The following is a 27,004-nucleotide window of genomic DNA, read 5'->3' on the forward strand; positions in this document are numbered from 1 at the left end:
TTTCCCTGTTTTAAACGTATCTCGTAAAATAAACTGCTATTTAACATATATTCTAACTATAATTAAACTATAATTTGCCTGTCATCGCCACTTAATATTCAAATCTTATTACCTGCATCTAAAAATGCCATTTGCGTTTTTCTTTCTAGTAATAATCAGCATGAAATATTGTCGCACATAAAATTATGTAATACGCAAATTCTATTTAAATTTAAATATATTACAGCATTATATTATATATCATGTAACATATGAGAGAATTTGGGATTTCACAGGTACATTCTTACACCTATCGTAATCAGTTAATTAACAAGTAATACTTATACGATATACTCTACACGTGAAATTACAAATTCCTCTCTTTCTTGAAAATCGACGTAACAAAACTTCCAAATTATTCTATAATTATTAACAATTGAATGGTTTTACGGAACTGTGCGTGTGACCAAATTTTGTACTCTTTAAGCAGCTTATGAACTATAACCCAAATTAATCTGTAATTACTAATAATTTAATAGTTTTACAAAGTAGTACGTGTGAGCAAATTTTCTACTATTTAAAGCAGCTTATGAACTATGATCCAAATTATCCTATAGCCACTAACAATGTAATGGTTTTCAGAAATATCATGTGTGACCAAATTTTGCACTTTTTAAGCGGCTTATGAACTACGACTCGAATTATTCTATCGTTACTAACAATTTCAATCTCGAGATAGTCGTTGCTGGAAGCAGATTCTATTCTGACGAGGACGGCGTCGCTCACGCTTGTTACAAAGCCCAAGGCCACCGTGTCTCTCTTCATTTCCGGCCTCTGATTCGGCGGGAACGTGTAGGTGATAATTCCTCTGCCGGCTCCGAATTCGTAAGCTGCTGCTTCTGTAACGACACAATTGCTCGCCATAAGCCCAGCAAATACAGAGTTAATAGAAAATGACTAAATATTAAACGCTAGAGCTAACCAACCATCGCTAAAATGTAAAGTCTGTGAGGAAGGAATCGCAATGACAGAGATCGTATTACGTGGAAAAATAATTTGCCAGAGGAGAAGCTAACTTTTCACCTGATACATTTTTACCAAAAACTCATTCCACTTTCCAGTGATACGTTATCGTACAATTATAACAGTTGTTTAGTATAGTACCTATCATTAATAATCATGCTATCGACACGAACTGGCTTGTCACTGGCAGAAATTAAAAGACAACGAATTGAACTGAATGAAAAGACACGAGGACTATCTTTTACAACTATCAAACAACGTATAGTATCCATATTTTCGATTCTTTTAACTCTATGTTTCCATGAATCTAATTAATGGCCAAAAATGTCCCATTTCGCACAGTTGCTGTTACTCCACGACCTATTACCCTATCGTCCAATTTAATAAATTTATCAATAAGATTTGTCTCGTGATTCTACTTAAATATATATTTCTTAACATTCATCGATCTCCAAAATTTTACATTAACTATACTTGCATGATTCCATGATATTATTCTAGGAGAAACCTTTCATTCTACATTCATTCATTTTATATATACAGAAGCAGAATTTTCAACATGACGTTCTCTTCGACAAACAATGTTGATAACAATATTGCAAGAAATTTTTTTAAGTTGCTTATCTTTTTCTAAAATATCCGGGCCGTGAAGTATATATGTTTACAATAATAGCGTTAACACCACTCAACGTAAGTGCTCTAGATTAGAATGATCAGATACGCCTCGTAAAACGAGGCAACTTATTTCGTCTCTTCACGCAGCCTCTAACGACAAATTTTTCCTAGACAAGAATTTCCTACCTTCGAATAACAAAACGCCGAAGAAAGAGGCTGCTAATCTGCTTTACTCGTTTATCAAACTCCTTAGAAAATATACGCGTAATCGGATATTCTTAATACAAATTACTGTCGTTTTACTTAGGCTAAATATACTCGGGACGTACAAAATTTATATACATTGTTTTAATACATTTGCTTAATAAAATAGCGCGAGATGGTATTTTCTATGGAAAGAGCGCAGATGCAGCTCGTCTGCTGCGTGTCACAACGAAGATAGTTACATTGGGAAATACACTCTGTACAATTTCGATACGCATTACATTATTATCTCGAAGACGCTTTTGATAAGAGAAAAGAAAAAAGGGAAAGAAGTGGAAGGCGAGGAAGATAGGAATCGTCGGATTAAGTTTCCTTAAACTTCAAGGAACGTGCTTATTGTGTAACTTATACAGAGTGAGTCGGTGGAAACTACTGGGATCAACGTTCGTCAACGATTTTATCAAAAAATCTTTCAAGTGGAATATGTTGCATTTGATGGCCAAATGAGTACACTTTGATTTCTTAATATCTTACATCTTCTACGATACTAAGATAACTTTGAGCTTCTTAATAGCCTTCATATTAGTACATGTAATATTTGTTTTGATATTTGACATTCTCTAGAAAAAGATAATTTGTACCATAAAAAGCCATAAGTTTGGCAGATACTTAAACTCGAACTCGTCAGGTTTGATGTAGATGAGAGACAAAGATGATAAAAGCTTTATACAGCTCTCCTGCTTTATACATTAAACTCAACAAATTCGAGTTGAAACATCTACAAAAGTGATTGTTCTTTGGTGACAATATTATTATACATCATCAATGTTATCGTTACTATTTCTATTATTATATTCATTATCAATATATATATAATAATATTGTACAATGTATAAAACACAGAGATAATAAAAGCGTCTGTCCTTCTGCTTCATACAGTACATCAAACGCAACAAATTCGAGTTGAAATATCTACAAAAGTAATTGTTCTTTGGTAACAATATTATTATACATGATCAATGTTATTGTTACTATTTCTATTACTATATTCATTATCAATATATATATGTCGGGTTATCATTAAGATTTAAGGCGTGTAATGATTCTTCGTTTGAATTAGCCATTGTTTTACGAAACAGAGAATATATTTACGCGAATAAACAAGATTTTACAAAATATTATGAATAATGAGTTTAATAAATGATAAGATTAACAGACGATAAGTTTAACTAATAATTAGATTAAAGAATAATGAGTTTAACGAACAATAAGAGGAACGAATAATATGTCTCACGAATAATAAATTTAACGAATAATGAGATTAACGATTGATAGGTTTTACGAGTAACGAATTTAATTAACGCTATTAACAATGTTCCGGGGTTCAAACGAATCCACGGTCAACGGGATAACTCTTTACTATGCGTAGAATAATTTTAAACACAAAAATACGATTGCTGAGACACTCGGTAAATTGCTCGATGTATCACTTTCCAAGGCGATCACACGAATGAATATCCGATGAAAATCTTTTTCGCTATACGACTGCATTTGTTTGTCATATGCTCGCTGGAGGCATCGAGAAGGTTCCAATCGTTGTTGCTAGACAATTTCTGTCAAAAGTTTGTTGTATACTCTTTGGAAACATCGAGAAAGATCCAAACGCCGTTGCTAGGCAGTTTCTGTCTGGAGATTGATTCCTAATACAACGTGTGTTCCATTATATCGACATCTCTAAAGTACAATTCTATGTGATTTCTAGGGAGAACGATACAACCGATCCACACCTTCGTCAGGCAAAACGTTTATACCGTGACCGTGGCTACGTTCGGCGACCAGTTGTCACCTCGAAGCCACTTTCGCTTTCACAAATATCAAACAATTACAAATGACAATTGCTTAATTACAGTTACGATAAAATCTAGGCTAAAGAATTAGAAGGCTTCCTCAAAATTGCAAAGGGAAGGCTCCGGTTTTCCTTTCATCTCCGACATATATATAATAATATTGTACAATGTATAAAACACAGAGACAATAAAAGCGTCTGTCCTTCTGCTTCATACAGTACATCAAACGCAACAAATTCAAGTTACAATATCTGCTGAAGTCCCATTACCTTGGAAATGGAACTTTACTTTACAAAGTAAGTTGAAGTTTCGTTAACAATATTATTTTATATTTCGATCATTATATTCATTATTATATTACATTGTCAAGCAACGATAACAATACTGTTACCAAAATAATATTATTTTCCAACCGATAGTTTCCATCGACTCAGCAGACAGTTGGCAACTAAGCGAGTGCGGATTTTGTCATTAGATGGTATTGGCAAAATCCGCAATCACTTAGTTGCCAAGAAGTGGGAAAGTATCTGAACGCTGGCTTCGTCCAGCGAGTCCTACGGCGATGTTTATCGCACGCTACGATGTCGAAGGTGGTATCGAAATTTTCCCGCCTCACAGAACACAGCCTGTTATTTGTCCGCCGTGCACATGAAATATTCATGTTTTTACCTTCGTTACACGTCGGCCCAGTAAAACTGGTCATGTCGCAGTCGCACGTGTAACTGTTCCACTGTTGCACGCACGTGCCATGATTCGAGCAGAGATCGTGCGTGCACTTTTTGCCAGCGTGCATGCTGGCGTACATGTCGCAGCCAGATTCCACCAGAGAGCTGGGAACCACCGCGTCGGAGATCAGATTGGTGCTCTCGCCGCTCAGGTCCAGCGACGACAGGCAGCCCTCGAAACCGTGTCTGCTGAGAATTTGCTTCGGTAGCTGGCCGTACTGCGACTTCTCCACGCCACCTGAAATTATGCGAACGTCGCGTTAGTTGGACGGAAGATCGCCGTTTCCTTGGACGCTCGGGCAAATCCATAGATCGTCAAATGGTTTGCACGGTGGTCGAACGACATTGCAAAGAATCGTTTAAAGTAACCAGCAGTTCGTCACTAAAATCAATCAATCAATGATGTCAACTATCATAGATAGTTAACTAGATAGTTAAACTATCAATGATAGTTAGGTTTTCTTGTCTGTGAATCATCGTATCCTGTTGATACGGAGAAACAAAGCGCTTGGACTTTGGAATGGTATAAAATGTGCGAAGATCGACGATAAATTAGAATTTCTTTCCAGCCAAGAAACGAATCTCAGTAGCTTGCATTTGCTTTTGCAAGGATCGCTTCTCTTTTGACTTTGTTCTCGCGATGAATAAATTAATTAATAGTAGTAGTGAATTAGTAATAAAGGAAGCATAATGGTAAAAGTGTCATGATTTTATCAACTTTGTAGATGAGAATGTTTAGAAGAAGAAGAAGAAGAAGGTGAAATATTCAGGAAATGTTGAGATTAGGGTCGAAGTTCAGATTAGGGTCGAGATCACGAGTTGATATGATTTGATTATTATATCAATCATATGTATGAATTAATTATGCGCATAATATAAATATAACGCGTGTCCTATAAATCGCTAGTACGGAACACGTGCTGCCTGTGGTTTCCAAATGTACTTGGAGATCCCAGCTCGAAGTTGCAAATATTTTTTAACGCTCCTATCAAACATTTGCGTCTTTTACGTAGCGTTCGTAACAAAATTCTAACTCTGGCAAGTCGCGTAAATACATTGCAAGGAAGCGATTAGCGCAATCTCGAATTCGTGACCGTTGTCAGTGGTTTGAAAATCGTTTATCAGCGACTGCTTCGCGTAAATCGGATATAACGTGTCCGAGAATCTGCTATAAATTGAAATTTGTATAGACAGAACTGAACAGTTACTTGTGGTCTGCCATCGAAGATCAGTTAGTTTCAAGCAACGTTCAACGTTTTGTCATTGACACTTCTCAGGTACGGTTCCAGTCATTGTGACACTGCGCGACTTAAAAATGAATCAGATTACTTGAACGAATTGCATTCTGAAAGAGAAAACCTAACGTACAGATACAAAGAATATCTATCGGTTGATAATCGTATCATTACGATATTTTCACTCATTTTCCGAATATAAATTAGAGCGAGTTAAATCATCTTGCCTAGTGAACAGATAGAAGAACTTTGTACAATTCTCAATTTGTGTGCTCGTTTAACAAACCTGCAATTTTCAAAAATAGCATCTTATTCTTCTTAGAAGTAAATGGTATTATGTTTAAGATTGATCTGTCTTTCTTAGTTCTCAATTTTATGAATGTGGCAGCTTTTCAGACAGTGTAATTATCAATTCGAACATAGATGTTTTACCTAATTCGCTATTTTATCTCGTCAGATGTTTTTCCATACTTTTTCTCGATCCTGCTAAGAGACAATTAATAGAAATTGCGATTACAACCAACAGGTGCGTGAATTTCCGGAAAGTACGATGAAGAACTGGCTGATAAGTGGAAGGCGCGCGATCAGTCTTCTCTGCATCTTCCTTCTCGTGCAGTCGTTCTTGGTTACTTGGTCGAATTGTGAACCCGAAACGAACTCTGCGATGTCACGGATGACTGTAACCCCTGCAGTGGAATATAGAATTGCACCGAGATGTCGCATCAGTGTCCATGGTCGCAAGTTTGTACCCAAATGGTGCAAAATAATCTACTAATGTCCAGACTCTTAAAATTTATAAATGACACGCATATCTTTGTTCCTGTTCCTGTTCCTTCTCTTTTTGATCATCGACTTTCGCTTTGAATCTTGAGGAGCACTAACGTTGCAAGATTCAAAGAACGTTGATTGCTAATTGGTCGATTTTTAGCTCACTGATTTTCTGTATTCATAATCCCGTTCCTTGTCAATCGAATTACAAAGAATGCAATAAACGAGATAACGCAAACATTGAATTCCTTACGATTTAGTTATAAACTCCACTTACAATATTTTTACAACTATGCAAATTCAGTCTCCTCACTGACTTACAGATGAATGTGCTTGGAATATACGATATATCAAAAGCAACAAATATTTTGATACGAGCTTAGGTTCCAACTATATCGAAATATAAGACACAGAGTATGTGGAACGAGTTACAATTATGCTAAGCAAACGTATCCATGACAGACCGAGAAGAATTTCGATATTTGAGTATGGAATTTACTTCTTTTTACCATTTTGCTACCAGAAAGTCTGCTTAAGATCGTCTAACGATTTTTGCGACCAACCGAAATCCGTGGAAGTTTCGTCAATTTCCTTTGTAGGGTTAAACAAACTATCGTCATAGTTTAATCGTTTTTTCTCGCTTCAGAGAAACGTAACGCGAGTAGATCTACGTGGAGCAGATGCGCAATGAAAGCGAAGGTACAGAGCGTTCGGAAGCTTCAATGAGCGAAAATGAAAAGAATTTTTCTGTCACGAAATATACGAAGATTTTCAATTAAACGATCGTCCAGAATGCGAGATGAATTTTCTGCATTTGACAACGCTGTCGATGTAAACACGCACAATATTTGTCCAATATTTTAAGACTTTGCCACTTGGAGGAAACGCGACATATTGCGTGAATATACAGCGGCTCGCATTAACATTAGGATACTCTGTGAAATAGAATCAATTTCTGAATGTAAGATCAAACGATCTGAGTTTCTTTGAGAAGCTACAGTTAGTCGACTGGACGACGTTGAAAGAAGTTTCGAAAAAATCGCGAAAAAAATGGCGAAGGTCGCTTTTCGCGTCTATTTTATCTGACTCCGTAATGAAAATTTTAACAGTACGTTCTGTGCATTTATGTCTGCTATATACACGCTAAAAATTTAATCGAAATCGTTCGGTGCGGAAGCGGACAATCGTCGAAAGATACAAAAATCTTTCAGATTTGTCACAGGGAACGGCGGAAAGCGGCGAGAAGCTGCGATTCGCACAATTTTTCACCTTTTGTAGCTCGCAGCAACGTTAATGCCAAAATTATTTTGCATTAAAGAGTGTTCGAATATTAATATGAGCCGCTGCTTGTCGCAAGCAAACGATCAAGGTAATCGCGAATTTACGACTCTGATTCGAATTGAAAAATTGTTTACGAGCGATTGTTCCGCGTAGCTCGGATATAACGCGTTGCAAAACCACCTATAAATAGGAATTCGGCTAGGTTCAATCAAACAGTTGCTTGGAGCCTCAGAGAATCCTCAACTCTCAAGCATCGGTAGGTATACGCTTAAACTTTAATTTCTCAGCTTTAATTCCATTCCTCGTTACATTGCACGCGTTAGAAATGAATCAGATTATCACAATCTCGATTATTTTCTTGTCAAAAAATTGCATATGAAAGCTTCGCTTCTATCATAAATGTAAAAAGAGCAAAGATCCTTAGCCCTCTGGCTAGGGAAATCTCGTCACTGGAATTTCCACTTCCTGAACGTAATTTTTTGTCGAACTTCAATTTCCAAAAACGTGGTTCCTTTCTTCCTACCAGTAAGTGGCGTTACAGTGACATATTCAGGGACTGAAACTAGTCCAATTGAAATTAATTTGTTGCCAATATTGTGGACATAGCGTGAGATTAAGAATTCCAACATAGCTGACATCAAAAAACAAAAACTACACGAAGACTTGCGATACAGTCTCGTTTCCTCGTGTAACGCTGCTTATACAGAAGATCCCCCAATTTCTAATTAACCGTAGCTTCTTCTATCTGATTATATTTCCATCCTATTAAGAAATAATTAAGAAGAATTGGAATTGCATCATCCAACAGGTGAACCAAGTTGAACCAGAAAGCGCCATGAAGAACAAGCTGTTTAGTGCGACATGTATGGCCAGCATTCTGTTTGCCATCCTTCTCATCCAATTTTCGATAACTTTATCGAATTCTGAACCTGTTGTGCGCGGCGTGGTATCAGAGGAGCGGATGGGCAAAGACAACATTCCAGTTGCCAGAGACTTTATCAAACTGAGTAACCAAACCACTACCACGCCAAAATGTCCACCTGACCGTCCAGTATTTATCAGTGGACATTGCAGGGCAGTTTTTTAACTCGCCATTATCCAGTTAATAAGGTTTCTACGTTTCAAGATTCCGCGAAATCAATTACATTTGTCTCTGTTTCTGTTTGCCTTTCGTCGCTTCGTCGATGATATGCAGTGAACGTTACTCACTTGCTTATTGATTGTGCATATCTATGTAGTAGTATATTTATATATATATATATATATTTGTACTATATATATATATATCTATATATCTGTACTATATATATATACCTATATGTAGTCCGTAATAAAGGGAGTAAAGGTTGCATTTAACGTGTCATGATTTATCAGCCTATTTAATTTACTTGTTTTATTTACCTGTTTAATTTATCGACGTGTTTAAATATACGCGGAAATATTTAAAAGAGCCACGAGAGGATATTTATGGTCGTACAATCGAATGTAATTGTTGAGGTTACTAGATGTGTAAACAGGGAAACGCGCGGGTAAATTGTAAAGTGGAAAATATATTTTAACCCCTTAACCTACAGCCACGGGCATAGCCCGTAGTACGATGATCGAGCCAAATATAATATACAGGGTGGTTGGTAACTGGTGGTAAAAGCGGAAAGGGGGTGATTCTACGCGAAAAAAGAAGTGGAAAATATAGAATAACAATTTTTCGTTCGAGGCTTTGTTTTCGAGAAAATCGACTTTGAATTTTCGGTCGGTACGCGTGCACTTTATCGCGTCTTGTTATAACGGATCTCACTGTAGATCGTTGTCTCGATGGAAAAATTAAAAAAAAAATTTTTATTCCATATTTTCGACTTCTTTTTTCGCGTAGACTCACCCCCTTTCCCCTAGTACCACTAATTACCAATCACCCTGTATAATAGCTTGTTTACGTTTTCCGCTCAAAATTCACGAACGTAAATCGTAGGTTGGGGGTTAATACAGAAGTGTAGGTACAAGTAGGAATATAATTTTGAGCTGGTCCAGATCCGCACGCTAGTGTGACGTCAATCCACATTAGAGGCCAGACGTGTGCAAGTACTCACCGCGTACCCTCAATAGCCTCAAGGACGCACCATATACTTAAACTTAGTTTCCATTTAAATTTAAATTTAAATTTTATTATAAAATTTAATATAAAATTTAAATTCAATTTAAATTTAATTTAAATTTTAGTTTATTAACCCTGTAAGTGTTATTGGTTTATGAATGGTCCTTGGAACAGTCCTTAGATTTATTATACGTTCGTACAAATTACGGAGGAAAAGCGGGAATTTACCTAACGGAAAAACTGATTTTCCCCATGAACAGTGTCGCCTACGAGCCACGTTCGTAGGAGGCTTCCTCCTCCTATCTTCGTTTATTAACGTGGGCTATAATCAATTGGCATCGCGGATCGTTAGCCTCAATTTTCCCAACGAAAAGTGTGAACAACGAATCCGCGTTGTTAGCTCAAGGGGCACAGCCACACCGAGCTTTCCTCCGTAATAATACGAGAACCACTTCGGCACTGAAACTACAAACTCTCGTCAGTCGACATCTCTCAGATCAGTCGCGTAAACTGTGCTTATAAAGTTGTGTTATTTAATAAAGTTCGATAGAAAAGGAATATAAAGTTATGCTACGGCTCAACCTTCTTGTCTTTGAAACCTAAGGCCTAATTTTACGTGACAGCTTCAGGGTTTTCAGTCATATAGGGTAACACTGTTAGCGTGCGGATCGGCACCAGCTCAAATTATATTGCTTCTTGCACTTAAACTTCTGTATTAAAATATATTTTCTACTTTACAATTTATGCACGCGTTCCTCCGTTCATACGTCTAATAAACCTCAACACGTGTATCATTCATTGTTCCAATAGATCCATTCCTAAGACTTGCAGTACAATAATGAACAGAGTTCTACCTGGAAAATATTAATGACAACATGTGGAACGATGCTTGAGACTAACAGGCGAGAGACGAAAACTGTCCTATTGTAACTGTAGGAATGTCGACTTATATATAGGCGATTCTTGGACACGTTATATCCGATTTACGCGAAGCAGTCGCTGATAAACGATTTTCAAACCACGGACAGCGGTCACGAATTCGAGATTACGCTAATCGCTTCCTTGCAATGTATTTACGCAATTTGCCAGAGTTCGAATTTTGTTGCGAACGCTACATAAAAGAGGTAAATGTTTGGACAGAAGAAGGGTTAAAAAATATTTGCAACTTCGAGCTTGAATCTCCAAGTGCATTTGGGAAAAACAGGCAGCACGTGTTTCGTACCAGCGATTTATACAACACACGATATATTTTGATATGATTTAGATATATTTAACAGATTAATTTAATAATTGGATAATTTAGAATGTATCTAAATACATTAAAATATATTTTCATACATTGTATTATATTAATTAGATACATTTTAATTACTAAATATATTTAGATATATTTCAATGTATTTAGATACATTAAAATATATTTTCATACATTATATTATATTATTATTATATTATATATTATGTTATATAATATAAATAAGTATTGAAATTATATATTAAATATTATCATACATTATATGTATATATCCTATCATATTAATATATTAAAGATATTAAAATACTCTACAAATACTCCAATATGATAGCAATATCGCAAAAGGGAACATTTTATATTAATGGGACTGTCTGTGCAATGCTTTAAGATTCCATCGGGTGGAAGAAATCGCAGCGAGTTGCGTGAACGTATTTGCGAGAAAGCGATTAGTGCAATCTGGAATTCGTGACTGTTGTCCATGGTAAGAAAATTGTTTATCAGCGACTGGTTCGCGTAGCTCGGATACAACGTGTCCGAAAACCACCTATAAATTGAAATTGGTATAGATAGAAACGAACAGTTGCTCTGAGCCTGCCACTGAAAATTAGTTAATCTCGAGTTAGTAGTCAACATTTCGTCAGTGCTATTTTACAGGTACGATTCTATTCGTTGTGACCACTTACAAAACGAATTAGATTATTTTTGAACGAATTGCAATAGTAGTTGATGAGCTTTCCGAAAGAGAAACATCAAACCTAACGTACAAATGCAAAGAATATCGATCGGCTGATATTTTTGTTCATTTTCCAAATATAAAAGGGACAAAGTTCTTCGATCTGTCGACTAGGAAAAATGATTTAACTCGCTCCAATTTACGTGCTCGTTTAACAAAACAGCAATTTTCAAAAATATCATCTTATCCTTCTTGGAAGTGAATGGTATTATGTTTAAGATTGATCTGCCTTTCTTAATTCTTAATTCTATGAATATACGCTATAGCACACTTTCAGACGATTTAATTATCAATTCGAACATAGATGTTTCCAATTTACCTAATTCGCTGTTTTGTCAGATGAGTGATTTTTCCAGACAGTTTCTCAACTCGTAGTTGGAGATAATTTCTCCAATCGCATCGTTTTTGCATCTTGCTAAGAGATAATAAATTTGAATTGCATTTACATTCAACAGGTGCATCAATTTCCGGAAAATATCATGAATTGGCTGATAAGTGGAACACGCGCGATCGGTCTTTTCTACATCTTCCTGCTGGTGCAGTCATTTTTGGTTACTTCGTCGAATTCTGAACCTGACGCGATTTCTATGATGTCACGCAAGGCTGCAGTCACTGGTCCAGCTGCTAGAATCCGCTCTCGAAAAGTTATAAAGTCGACCTTGTGTCGCAAGAAACATTAAGATTCCTCAAATTTATATGACTGACACGCATATCTTTGTTCCTGGTCCTCCTCTTTTTGATCATCGACTTTCGCTTTGAATTTTGAGGAGCACTGACGTTGCAAGATTCAAAGGACGTCGATTGCTAATTGGTCGATTATTAGCTCACTGATTTTCTGTATTCAGAATCCCGTTCCTTGTCAATCGAATTACAAAGAATGCAATAAACGAGATAACGCAAACATTGAATTCCTTACGATTTAGTTATAAACTCCACTTACAATATTTTTACAACTACGCAAATTCAGTCTCCTCACTGACTTACAGATGAATGTGCTTGGAATATACGATATATCAAAAGCAACAAATATTTTGATACGAGCTTAGGTTCCAACTATATCGAAATATAAGACACAGAGTGTGTGGAACGAGTTACAATTATTCTAAGCCACGCAAACGTATCCATGACAGACCGAGAAGAATTTCAATATTTGAGTATGGAATTTACTTCTTTTTACCATTTTGCTACCAGAAAGTCTGCTTAACGATCATCTAACGATTTTTGCGACCAACCGAAATCCGTGGAAGTTTCGTCAATTCCCTTTGTAGCGTTAAACAAACTATCGTCATAGTTAATCGTCTTTTCTCGCTTCAGAGAAACGTAACGCGAGTAGATCTACGCGGAGCAGATGCGCAATGAAAGCGAAGGTACAGAGCGTTCGGAAGCTTCAGTGAGCGAAAATGAAAAGAATTTTTCAGTCACGAAATATACGAAGATTTTCAATTAAACGATCGTCCAGAATGCGAGATGACTTTTCTGCATTTGACAACGCTGTCGATGTAAACACGCATAATATTTGTCCAATATTTTAAGACTTTGCCACTTGGAGGAAACGCGACATATTGCGTGAATATACAGCGGCTCGCATTAACATTAGGATACTCTGTGAAATAGAATAAATTTCTGAATGTAAGGTCAAACGATCTGAGTTTCTTTGAGAAGCTACAGTTAGTCGACTGGACGACGTTGAAAGAAGTTTCGAAAAAATCGCGAAAAAGATGGCGAAGGTCGCTTTTCGCGTCTATTTTATCTGACTCCGTAATGAAAATTTTAACAGTACGTTCTGTGCATTTATGTCTGCTATATACACGCTAAAGATTTAATCGAAATCGTTCGGTGCGGAAGCGGACAATCGTCGAAAGATACAAAAATCTTTCAGATTTGTCACAGGGAACGGCGGAAAGCGGCGAGAAGCTGCGATTCGCACAATTTTTCACCTTTTGTAGCTCGCAGCAACGTTAATGCCAAAATTATTTTGCATTAAAGAGTGTTCGAATATTAATATGAGCCGCTGTTTGTCGCAAGCAAACGATCAAGGTAATCGCGAATTTACGACTCTGATTCGAATTGAAAAATTGTTTACGAGCGATTGTTCCGCGTAGCTCGGATATAGCGCGTTGGAAAACCATCTATAAATAGGAATTCGCCTAGGTTCAATCAAACAGTTGCTTGGAGCCTCAGAGAATCCTCAATCGGTAGGTATACGCTTAAACTTTAGTTTCTCAGCTTTAATTCCATTCCTCGTTACATTGCACGCTTTAGAAATGAATCAGATTATCACAGTCTCGATTATTTTCTTGTCCAAAAATTGCATACGAAAGCTTCGCTAGTTTCATAAATGTAAAAAGAGCAAAGATCCTTAGCCCTCTGACTAGGGAAATCTCGTCACTGGAATTTCCACTTCCTGAACGTAATTTTTTGTCGAACTCCAATTTCCAAAAACGTGGTTCCTTTCTTCCTACCAGTAAGTGAAGTTACAGTGACATATTCAGGAACTGAAACTAGTCCAATTGAAATTAATTTGTTGGCAATTTTCTGGACATAGCGTGGCAGGTTCAGTGTCACTGAAATTATCAAGTCAAACGGCAAATATATTTCAGCTATTGCAAATTCAGAAGCTCGAGCCAACTTGCAAGAAGCGCCATGGCAAACTGGTTCAGAGGAATAATTCGTTTAAGCAACGTTCTCTTCGTCATCGTTCTTATCCAACTTTTGGTGGTTTCTTCATATTCCGAGGCTGTCGACGACAATATGCAACTAGGGGAAGCACGGAGTATCATCGTACCGCGCAAGAGATGTCCACCTGGTCAGGTGAAGAGTCCAAGGGGATGCGTACCCTCGTAAGTTCACTGTTCGAACGTTTATAACTTTCTTACTCTTTCCGTGCTCTAATTTTTATTGCGATTAACATTCGCGCATCGTAACTACATTCGTTTCAATCATACTTTTATCGAATTGATTATTTTTCGAATATATTGAAAGTTGGTAGAAGGACAAGTGTTTTTTATTTAACTCGCATAACTTTTCTCCCCAACAATTAAACATTCTACCATTAGAATAATAATTCGATTAACCGATGAACGAAACAAATGTTAGCGATTAGTAACTCTGAAAATTAAAACACAAGTTAATTAAAATTGCGCTTAAACTGCTGTTACTGAATTTCTCTATGTTCCAGTGGGCCCAGCGGATAAACTCGAAGCAAGAGGAACTGGATTCGACAAAGCGATGAATGTACTTGCTATATTTTATATGCTATAAGAATTCTGCTTCATGTTTCAATTTGAATAAATGGAATATACAAAACACTCGACGTCTCCTCCGTTCAATTTGCCATTCGCCGTAAATTCCAATCGATTTCAATCCAAGAATCTGCGCCACCTGCTTATGGCTGGTCGTTGACGCGCAAAACAAGCGAACGCGATTCTTTACGACATCGACGAATGGTATAGTCGTGGCGAATTATTCTGGAAAAGCTGGTACGATGATCAATACGCGATACGAAGGATAATCCCAAACGAGTCGCTGCGAGCGAGAAGCTGCGATTTTTCATTGCGACTGTGAAAACACGCCGACTTGCTTATTATTTACCAACGCTATCTTTATCACTTGTTTATCGAGTTATACCGTTGGCGAACGTTAGAAAAATAACGAAGCGAATGCGGGAGGCCGGCGCAAAGGGACAGCCAACTGTTTACGAATCTAATCTCATTTCTCATAGAATAAATACGGTTTATAGGTCAGGTGCGTTGTTCATTTCAGCTACCTGGTAACGCATTCGCTTCGTCAATCGGATCATCTTTCGCGTAATCGTAAACCGGTGAAACTTCTTTTGCAATTCCAACTATCCAGACAGACTTCTGTCGGTTTCTTAGAAATTCGTAGTATCGCTAACGCGATAGTAAGTACCGATCGCGTTACTAACGTTAGTGTGACAGAAATAGCGCGGAACAATTAGAGACGACATTATCGTGATCGGAATGTCAGCAATTGAAATCGCCCTGATCGTAAAATACAAACGTTTTCGAGTATTTTCGACGAAGGAGTGGCAATGTTTCGCGTTACGACGAGTATACTCGTCATGCGTGAAAAATAGTTACAATTTACCGTTTAAATTGCGATTTAGTATTTTGATTTAATCGCAAAGTAAACCAGTCGTTTCATTGCAATTTAATTGCACACTATAACAGCTACACGTGCTACGCGTTCGACGAATATACTCGTCGTCGTTTACTTTCTGCCACACATTTTAGGCTCGCACTTTTCGATCGGATCGCAACAGCTCGATCGACATGTCATTTTCCATCGCTTGTATCTTCCTCGTGATTATCGTATCGTCAACGTACGGTTCCCTGAGACAAGATAGCGGCAGTACGTGGATAATTTATGCACGACAATTTCTCTAACATTTACACACCATAAGAATTGTATCGTTCAATGGTAGCACGTAAAACACACGTAAGAAGCTTCCTAACTTTGTCGATCTTTAGATCTCACGTTGAGACTGGAAATAAGGATCGAATACATTCTCGAAATACCCAAATTTGACGATTGTTACAACTGTTACATAGTAGCTCCATAGTAGATCATTTGGGAAGATGCAGAACTATATGGTGAGTCCCCTGCCATATTTTCCAATAGCTTTTTATTTATTTATCCACGTCCTTCTTCGCGTACTTTCCGATTAACGCCACATCGGCACATTTGACGAGTTAAATATAAAAACATTTAAAAACCATTTAAATACATTTAAACAAATTTAAATAAATTTAAAAACATTTATCCGTGTTACATAAGCCGAGCTATCGTTTAACATGATCGCCTCAATTATTCTCGTGGCGAATAAAAATGTTTTGCCATGGACGATACGACCTCGGGAGACTTTCAACTTGACATCTGACTATTTCCGAGTTTTTCATTTTTCAAGTAAGCTAAGTATAATTCATTCCGTAACTAGCACCATAAAACATATTTCTCTTCATTTCTCTTCTTTTTTTTTCCCCTTATCGTCACCCATTTACCGCTACATCCTGTTAGCGAAGCTGAAATTAAACGAAATTCAAAATACTCGGCAAACGAGTAAAGTAAGAGGAAACTGCGTGTACATGCAAAAATAAAAATTGCCTTCTCACGGGAATATTGCGGTTAGAAGTTGAATATAAAAAAAGCGAAACGCTCGAATTACTTTCTTCATTCGTCGGTGATCAGTCGCGCGGCTGTTTTCCTATTCAGCGCTGTGTATCGTGGGCCTCGTAAGCATCTCGTTAAATAGCTCGTGGACTTTTAATTTAAGGACGATTGATCGCAAAGGCTACATAGCGAAGAACAGCAAGAATCGTTCGGTGGATCGGAATTTACAAGAAAAATCTTGCAGAAATTCCAAGATTATATCGATCCACCTCTCAAAAAAGTATCATGAAGAATCGATCGTTTCACGTATCGTGTCCGATCGTTGCGTTTTTCGTTCTTCTTGTCGCGCGACTGTCACTAACGTCGTCCACTGCTCGCACGATCGACGATAAATTGGAAAAATACTCCTCTCGGCAAGAGGACGCCACTCCATTATTTGCACTGTCAGAAATCAGAAATCGATCGGCCAAACGTTACACGGCGGAAGATCAGCATCGAACGAACAGGATGAATACCTTGGTAACGGACGTCGATAACGTGCAATCGTCGGAGAATGGAGATTCCTATAAGAAGAAAACTAATCGGGTCGGAAAAATGAAGGATCGTTGGATTCGACGAAAGAAGCACCTAATCGGTATGTCTCGTTTGTTTCGTGGTTTCAAGTGTCCCAGAGGTACGCTGAAGGATCATCGGGGAAAATGCAGAAAACCTTACCTGTAGTACATTTCACGATGTTAATTTTATATTTGGAATATTCGACGTAATCGTGGTTATTTTACTTTCGACGATTAATCTGCGGATTCGCGAACACGCCGAGTTGCTACAAATTTTCTAATTGTTTGTTCGTCGATTAATACCAAGAGGAATTTCTAACCATTTTGTGTTTAAAAAATTTTTCTGCCTATAAATGTTCTTAGAAATTTGATCAAAGTGTACGGTATGGACACATCCCGAGTTTTGCAGATTCTGTAAATAACATCGAACTTGCACGTAAGAAATGTATACGCATAGGCAAATGCATCGTGCTACTTTAATCTTGTATTCTTTAAAAACATCACAGGAATATAAACAATTTATCTACAGTTTCTGACGGGTTTGTTTTTTAATTTTTGTGGCTATAAATGTTCTTAGAAATTTTATCAAAGTGTACGGTATGGACACATCCCGAGTTTTGCAGATTCTGTAAATAACATCGAACTTACACGTAAATTCGTCGTGCTACTTCAACTTTGTATTCTTTAAAAACATCAGAGAAATATAAGCAACTTGTCTACAGTTTCTGGCAATTTTCTTTCGTTCACCTATTGCACGATCTTCGTACAAATTCTTCGCCTCATCTGAGGCGATCGTAATGGATTTAACAATTAAATATCCCACGACGACGATGATTAACGATATCACGACGGTTGTGAGATTGATTGATTGATTGATTGGTTGTGAGGTATTAAAAATATTTCATTAAAATTTTACATACTTTATATTGTTCGGAATTATCGCGCTATTTCTCGCGTAACGACGATAAAGGAAAATGATCTCTGCCGTGATTTTTGTCGACTAATTATCAGTTCTATGAGAGCAGACCCTTTCAGGATGTAAATAGGTAGCCTTGAAGAACAAGCGTAATTTTTTATCTCAGTCCTTTCCAAACTGTTTGCTAACGTTTTAAGCCGCGCGATAACGGGAAAGCTGATCAATCAATCGGTTCACTCTTTTTACAAATTTCCCCGGCGATCGAACTCGCTAGTTAACTGATATCTCTGCGAACACCATAAACTCGATTTATCAGGCGAAAATATGTCTCTTCTAAACGCTACAACTTATTGTTCCGAAGATAGGTGCCGATAAGTCTACTGCTTTTTTATTTCTTCCATTTTATATTTTCATTATATGCAAGTTTCTAATTGGTCTGAGTAACTGGCTGGAGGTGGTTCGACAGACGTTGAAGAGGGGATTTGCGGCGTTATAAATTATTTTGCGAACCTTGCAAGGTAGGTTTCCTCATTTTTCTGCCTATGGTAACCCGCTGTCGACGAAATATTTGCAACGCTTCTTGCACTACACGGTAAGTCTTCTGTTCAGCTGCGAGTCTTTCGCTACTTGAAACTTAAACCTCTGGCACTCGGACGATGCGTTGAAAAATATGACAGATTTTCTAATTTTCTTCTCATTTTCAATCGTACAATTTTGCACGTCTCATACGAGTTATATTTCCCTACGTCTTCTACATTTCGTTTGGTAACGCGTTAGCAACGCTGATATCGCTTGTTATCACTGCACCGGATATTCTTTCAGTACAGCTGCGTTCAACGAGTCTCAGCAACTTTCTAAGTACAATGAGAAATTGGTGCAGCGATATGCCATTTTGGACCAGTAGTTTCTTCATTTTTATAATTCTGTCGGCAACGACGTTAACGTTATCGAAATGCGAGACGATGAACGAGCCAAATATATCGGCGTCTCCGGGAATTAAGATGCGATCGGACAAGGAAGTCAACTTTAGGTATATAATCAATCCGCCTCTATTCAAATGTCCCAAACATCAGAAAAGGGATCACTTGGGAAAGTGCAGAGACATCCTTGTAAGTATGCTGTTACACATTCTAGCATTTACGCCAGCTTTGGATAAATTACAGAAGAAAAGTGAGCTCGAATAAAGTTTAGTTAATTAGTTGATTACAATTAAGTAAAGTTTATTCGAACCGAAAGATAAAAACTAAGTTCGATCGCTTTATTGCGTTTGATTCGGACTTGACGTAGACGAACTAGCTTTATTTCGTGTTTAGAGCAGGTGAATAGGTTTAGAGCGAATAATTTTGTATTTTATTTAACTCTCTGCAATAAGGTGACTAGTTTCAACGTTAAGTATCCAATGAAACATCTTTCATACGTGTACTCGAGCTGTGTGCGATCCGACAAAATTATTTTACCAAGATATTTCCTTTGAAAATTGCTTGAATTTCCATTAAGTACGATCTTAAGTGCGATAAGTCTGCGAGCTTGCGGACACCGGCATCTCCGATCGAGACAGCTTTGGCAGCAGAGAATTGAAAATTGTTTCACGAGACATTTATTCGAATATAAAATATCGTTTGAAACGTATAAACGTTTTAAAGTAACAGCCAAGTAGAACAAGACGAGATAGTCGTTGTTCGGATGTTTCGTTTAAAACAATATTTTATATACTTTGTTTTTTAATAAACTGTCCGATCGTTGATTATATTGATAATTATAATAACACTGAGTTCAAACGCATCGTTTTTTATCTACGTACATAAATGAATGACGTTACGACATTCATTAAAAATAGTTGGATATGCAAAGTACAGAAAAGTACCAAGAAATGCGGAGAACAAACGAAAGCATTTAATGTATCGAATTAATTTCATTCATTTTGCGCTCGTTTTAGATCAACTCTTATAACAAACACTTTAGTCCAACGCGTATAACAAACACTAGTTCCATAAAATTTCCTCGCAATTTGTAACATTAATTTCATACTTTCTTTTCACATTTCAGTGGAGTTCTTAAAAACGGCTTCCAACTACAAAAATCGTGGATCTACTTGCGATAATTTTCACCTTACGAGTATTCTCCTCTCTCTTACGTTTGTAGCTACGACGAAATAAATCATTTTGAAAACAACATACGTCCAATGCTTGTTTCCTTCGCGCTGCACATGCTAATCGTTTACAAGTTTTCTATATGATGACGCCGATCGCGATGAAAATTCGCGCAGGCGTTCGCTGCAGCTACACGTAACAATTTATCAGCTCGTTTTGCGCTTTAAAGGGAGAAATTAACCCTTTTTATTATTTTTTAAGTATTTATTAATCGACGAAAGATGCGAAGGAAGCAGAAGTCGTGGAAAGGATTTTTCGGAAAAATCGCTTGTCCGCGAACATCGCGTAAAAAGATTCGATTTACGCGAAATGGCTGGGATAAAAGGAACGATCTGTCCCTTAGGATAAAGGCAGGCGCCTCAGGTAGCTGCGATCAACGCTTACGCGATGTTTCATCATGAAAATCGGCGCGTGCACGTGGAAAATATTTTCCACGATATGTCATCAAGGAAATTGAAAAAATCGTGGAAAACACGATTAGAAGATTAGTAAATAAAGATTAGTAAGTAAACAGAAATGTTGATTATGAGTGTACGCTACTTCCGGATTTTTATTTTTCATTTTTTATGCGAGATGCAACTACAAAACAAAAAAAATCTCATATCAATTTCATTTTTTTCCCGATTTCCAATGCTTCCGAGCAACTGGTAAACAGCGTGAAGTCGTTTCCTAGCGATAGCGAGGAGTCACGAGTTTGTTCAAGTTTGTTACCGTACGCGTAAAACGCTCCTTTTATTTCCCGACCACGCTCCGTCAAGAACAAAAAGTTATCATCGCTTTGAAGTTGTTTTACGGTTTCGTTTCACAGTTTTGTCTTTGTCTTTTCGAATATTTTACGTTCATTCGGTTGCCCTCGGATGCACTTGGAATATTTGTCCATAGCTCGTCCGCAGTTTTCGCGCTGATTATAAAATGCTCTTCCGTTCTGTTTCCCAACATTCTCAACCGTAAAACGCCGGTTTCGATCAACCGGTTGGCTGTTGCGACCTCTGCGAAAAGTCTGAAAAGCGCGCGCGGAAAATGTGTGGCGAAAAGTAAGCGATGACGAGTATACTCGTCAAATGCAGAGTACGCGTGGCTGTCATAGCGTAGAAATTGCAGCGAAATGGCTGTTTTATTTTTCTTACGCGTGACGAGTATACTCGTCGTGAAGAAATGACCATATTTTGTGTTACGACGAGTAACTCGTATGAAAACTAAAACAGTCATTTCGTTGCAACTTATTTCGCACACAAAATATTGCCATTTCTTCACGACGAGTATACTCGTCGGAAACAGCTAACTGGTTACAGCTTGTGTACCATGGAACTTTGAATATCCGAGCTAATACACGTCGGTCGGATAATTGAATCGCTTCGCTTTCATATTTGTGAAGATTACATATCTCGAGTTTACTGTTTTGTAAAAATTCACGTTGAACAGAGACGAAGATTTCCGTATAAGAATAAAATACAAAATTCCTTCAGATTCCATTTTCGTTGGCCAATTTTCTTTACAAGGAACGTGTAACGTAGAGAATATCTTAGGTCTTTTATTGTTTGGAAGAACATAAACTGAGATTGATAGATGGACAGAGGCATAAGCGTAACAGTCAGTGACAAACTTAATTAGTAGGTCAGTAAACAGAATCAGAAAAGAAATGAATGAAATGAGCGTGTAACAAACATAGCAAACATTCTCAAAAAGCTTTAAAAGTCTGCAAACTGTAAACCAAGTCTCTTCCTTAGCCGTGAGACCGAGATGAAGATTAACCCACTGTTAAGTAAAGCAAAACGCAGATTATTTTGATGAACACTAAATAAAACATACATTAAATAATCCTAGTCGTACCGTGATCGTTTTTCCAATTAATTTCGATTAAGCAATACGCAAGACTGGTTGACGTAATCAAGCGGTGAGTAACGAAAGTACTTCAAGCAACAGGAAAACACAACTCAAACAACCAGATACTATAAATGAAATCTCATTCGTATAAATAAAGTACATTTTTAAATATCTTATTTCTACGTTATTTGTATCTTATTTAGTATCTTGTCTGTATATTTCACCGTGACATTTTGCTATAATTTTATCGGCTCGTTTATACGACGTAACAGAAGATACGTCGCGTTGGCAACTAAGTGATTGCGGATTTGGTCATTAGATGGCAATGACAAACTCCGCAATCACTTAGTTGCCAGGCGAATAACAACAACTCTGATAAAAGTGGCTTTTTTCACAAGATGTTCGCGATATCAGAAACTTTCGCCAATGATCGCGCACACACGTGGCGTTTGTTTGGAATTTTCCAATTACAGGGGATCTCCAGGAAAACGATGATTAACAGCAACTTGTGGAAATACTCGCGTGCATTTTGTGATTATAAAAATTCCTCGAACGGTTTATCGTCTGGCAACTGTTATCAGTCGTTTATCGTGCCGTACCGTTGGTCAGTGTCGTTAATAAAAAGCGAGACGACGGTCGAGATGGTCGAAAACTGCTAATGATTCTAATCTCGCTTGTGGTGGAATATTGTGGTTACGACGCCGGATGCGTTTCTAGTTAAATTGCACGCAACAATCTGCTCTGCAGATCAGATCGCCTTTTATTTCAATAGTGGTCAGTCGCACAAGACCTCTGTTTTCGTTGTTTCCTATCTGTCGGTCAGTTTCTCGCCGAGTTTTTCCACGTGGACGACTGTGTTGCGAAATAGCTGGACAGCCAACGTAATCGTCGATTGTAGCTCGCAAGGTAGCGAGAAAAGTGGTGCGTGATAATCAGTGACGACATTGTCAGACGTTCGTTCAAAGTAGCGGAGTTTTCAATCGAATTGTCTCGGTGGAAAGGAAAAATGAGACCGACCGGCGTGCAATTTTTCATCGGCATTTCCCTCCTTCTTCTCGTACCTCGATCGTCAGCAACGTTGACAAAACTGACCACGTTGGACGATGTGGTGCCCGATAAGTGGAGGGTCGTGTCTTCTGGCCAACCTCCGCAAATCGAGCTCCGCTTGTTCAAGAGTCACACGCCAGAGGACAAGACTTGGTCGAGCAGCATGGAATATACGATCTCGCGGAGCACCGACGAGTCGGAAAACCAGGACGCGGATGAGAAAGCGACAAGCGCTAAGCCGAAAACGCAGCTCGGGTCTAGGCACATCATTCGAGGCGCCAGGTTCAGGTGTCCCACCGGTCAGCGAAGGGATCACTTGGGAAAGTGCAGAGACGTCTTGTGAGTGTTCCATTGTATCTTCTCGAAATTTTCCTATTCTTCTAACGTTCCAATCATTCGTCTGTATTTCCATATTCTGTCCGCGTCGTGAAGAGCATCTTCTTTCTCGTGTACTTGATTAAACAGCTGCATTTTGTATTCTCTACAAACAGCCTGCGATTCTCTTGAGTACCTTTCGCCTGATCATCCAAATTTTTATCCAATTTCAGCGTGATACCGGTTAAAAACGATGTATAAGCGCATTGGACAAGAAACAGCGCAGAAGACGTAGAGCCTCGTGAAAATTCCATCCTCCAGCGACGAGTTTCTTTCTTCTACTTAAAGTTTTCTCTTAAAGAAAAAAAAAAAAAAGAAAAAAAATAATAATAAGAAGAGAACCTTCGATGTTCTTTTCTTCCAACTTCTTCTCTCACTTGTTACACGCTTACACGGATTCGGATCGATATCTCGGTCGGACTGAAGGATCGTCAACGTGATGCTGACGTAATGAGACGAGATAAAGCGATTTTCGAAGGTATCAACGGTATCGGTGTATTATTTATACGCCAATGCGTCTGATGGATGTTATTACGCGCGGTACTCATCGATTTTCGACTCTTTATCTCGCGGCGCGATATATCGGCCGAGCGAATCCCTCTTCGCTTTTGCCACCACGCGATTTATCGTTCACGGGATTTTCGAAATTCACCGTGATTCATAAAGTAATATTTCGCCTTCCAACTATCCCGATACGCTTTTACCCTGGTCGAAGGTCAGCGATATATCACTAAGCAACGTTTCTTACTTCGCGGCTCGAATAAATGCTCGCCGTGTTTTATATTTGAAGCATGCAGAGCTCCGGCTATAAATTAGATTTCCGCGTTTTATAACGCGGTATCACGTCGGCTTCGCTTTTTCCGTCAACGTGTACGCGTGCCAAAGACGACATAAATGTCCACTGGGTTCGTTACTTGCGCTGCAACGTCTACCGTTAGAGAGGAGCATAAATGCGTTACGCGTGCTGCACCGAACGTTTCATTAGCATTGTGATAAGGCTGGACACTATGGCGATTTATGCCGGTCGAATTAGAAACGTAGTCTGCGCAGTTCTACTAAAATTAGAGGCAAATGCAGAGATGAATGTACCATGTTCGAACTCGTTTAACGCATGAACGTTTAATAATAATAATGTGATCATACATGTTCGGATTTGTCAGTTAAAACAACCATTTACCAGTTAGCTGCTGCGACCTGTTCGAGAAATGTAAGCGATGACGAGTATACTCGTCAAAGACTGCGATGATTATAATTGCAATTTAGTAATCGCAGTCATTGACGAGTATACTCGTCATCGCTTACATTTCTCGAACAGGTCGCAGCAGCTAACTGGTAAATGGTTGTTTTAACTGACAAATTCGAACATGTATGATCACATTATTATTATTAAATGTTCATGCGTTAAACGAGTATACTCGTCAAAGACTGCGATGACGAGTATACTCGTCGAAGACTGCGATTACTAAATTGCAATTTAAACAGCAAATTGCAACTACTTTTCACGCGTGACGAGTACAAGAAAAGCTACCTGGTTAAAATAGCAAATGGGCTTCTTAGTGTCTGGTAAGTCCAATCTTCTGATGGAAAAACGAATATCTTGAGAAACATGTAACGATAGTAAAAATAATCGCGTTAAAGTTGCGCCGTGTTTTCTCGAAATATGACGAAAGATATATGGAAAATTGTATGTGATCGTATTGTATAACATTTGAGAGGCGAGAAAACTCGCGTGCAAGATTCCTGCGAATTTCCTACTGCGAATGTTTATGTCGAAGCTCTTCCACAGAGATTCGACATTCCACTCGAGAAATTGTCGAATGAAAATGGCGAATTTGAAAAGATATTACTCACCGATGTACAAGATTCCATCCAGGTCGAGGTTCTCGTTGCTGCCCTGACTATTGACAGCTGTCACATGGTCATCGACAGCGAGCGTGTGTCTTTTTGGTGCCGGCCTTCCGATGCTCACTGCGTGCCATTTGCCGTCGTTCAGCCTAGACCTGGAAGTGTCCCTGACCCTGACCGGGCCGTCACCCAGGTCGAACACGTAATGAATGTGTCCGTTGACCAGCTCCACGGCGATGAAGTCGCGTTCTCGACCGGCGTTGTAGAGAATTAGACCGTTCGCTTCGCGTGTTCTGAACTGCAAGGCGAGAAACAGCGTGTTAATCGACTTAAACAAACGTAAGTTTCCCTTTGTAGCTGCTGGCCCTGCATTTGCGACCACCAGCTTGCGGATAAGGAAATCGCGGATGAGAATTTTGGATGGGAAATGCAAGTAAAGTATAAATGAGAAATGAGTAAGCGCCAGTGTGTACGCCACTTAATGCGCGCTGTTGAAGAAAGAAGGTGGAAGATGAAAAGAGAAGAAGTTGAAATTGAACCTGCTGATACGTTTGTAGAATGTACGAAGTGTAATATTTGAAATTGAAATTCATATCGAGGTGAATTAAAATAAAGAATTGTTTCTAAATGATTTACCTGATTCTTAGTATAAAATAGATGTATTTTCCTTATATGTGTTTTAAATAAAAATAGCAAAGGTGTCGTTGAATCTTTCTCTTCAATCAAATTTTCAATAAAATGTTGCTTAAGTCTGAGTTCAGGCGACGAGTTAACCCTCTGCCTGCGATCCTAATTTTCACTGTACGCTGTATCGTTTATGTTCATACTATGCTTTTTAAGCTTTCGTGTTTCAAAAGATCCTCAAAATTCTCGAATATTCTTCCAAACTTCTACAACATCCAATACTTTTTATCATTGCACGTCACCTTACTATCTTTAACCAGTTGCCGCGAGCTCTTTGAAAACTTTGAAAAGTGTATATCTAACATCGCAGAAAGTAAGCGACAGCGAGTATACTCGTCGAAGACTGCAATTACTAAATTGCAATTCTTTAAACAACAAATTGTAACTACCCTTTACACGTAACGAGTATGCTCGTCATAAGACAAAATATTGTTATTTCTTCGTGACGAATATACTCGTCAAAGACTGCAATTACTAAATTGCAATATTTTAAACAACAAATTGTAACTACCCTTTACACGTAACGAGTATGCTCGTCATAAGACAAAATATTGTTATTTCTTCGTGACGAATATACTCGTCAAAGACTGCAATTACTAAATTGCAATATTTTAAACAACAAATTGTAACTACCCTTTACACGTAACGAGTATGCTCGTCATAAGACAAAATATTGTTATTTCTTCGTGACGAATATACTCGTCAAAGACTGCAATTACTAAATT

At 38.1% G+C, this 27,004-nt stretch overlaps 2 protein-coding genes and 1 long non-coding RNA gene across 7 annotated transcripts in view; 2 read left to right on the top strand and 1 right to left on the bottom strand.

Moving 5' to 3' along the window:
* The window catches only part of LOC117239049 (neurexin-3-like), a 308,456-nt gene that overhangs the window by 59,918 nt on the left and 221,534 nt on the right, over positions 1-27,004 (bottom strand). For all 5 annotated transcript variants that reach the window (XM_033504318.1, XM_033504315.1, XM_033504317.1 and 2 more), the window contains 3 exons: positions 25,602-25,893; positions 4,338-4,631; positions 700-878 (listed from right to left, as the gene is read on the bottom strand). In XM_033504318.1, coding sequence (XP_033360209.1) covers positions 700-878; positions 4,338-4,631; positions 25,602-25,893 — 765 coding nt within the window. The remainder of the gene's footprint in view (positions 1-699; positions 879-4,337; positions 4,632-25,601; positions 25,894-27,004) is intronic.
* On the top strand, positions 11,434-12,657 carry LOC117239052. The gene is made up of 2 exons (XR_004494339.1): positions 11,434-11,675; positions 12,210-12,657. It is a non-coding gene; the product is annotated as an uncharacterized LOC117239052 (long non-coding RNA).
* On the top strand, positions 22,718-24,050 carry LOC117239050. The gene is made up of 2 exons (XM_033504320.1): positions 22,718-23,714; positions 23,924-24,050. The coding sequence occupies exons 1-2, from the start codon at positions 23,335-23,337 to the stop codon at positions 23,949-23,951; spliced, it is 408 nt and encodes a 135-aa protein (XP_033360211.1). The 5' UTR covers positions 22,718-23,334; the 3' UTR covers positions 23,952-24,050.

This window comes from Bombus vosnesenskii, unplaced genomic scaffold (assembly GCF_011952255.1).
Source record: "Bombus vosnesenskii isolate JDL3184/JDL3185 unplaced genomic scaffold, Bvos_JDL3184-5_v1.1 scf7180000013883, whole genome shotgun sequence".
Lineage (NCBI taxonomy): Eukaryota > Metazoa > Arthropoda > Insecta > Hymenoptera > Apidae > Bombus > Bombus vosnesenskii.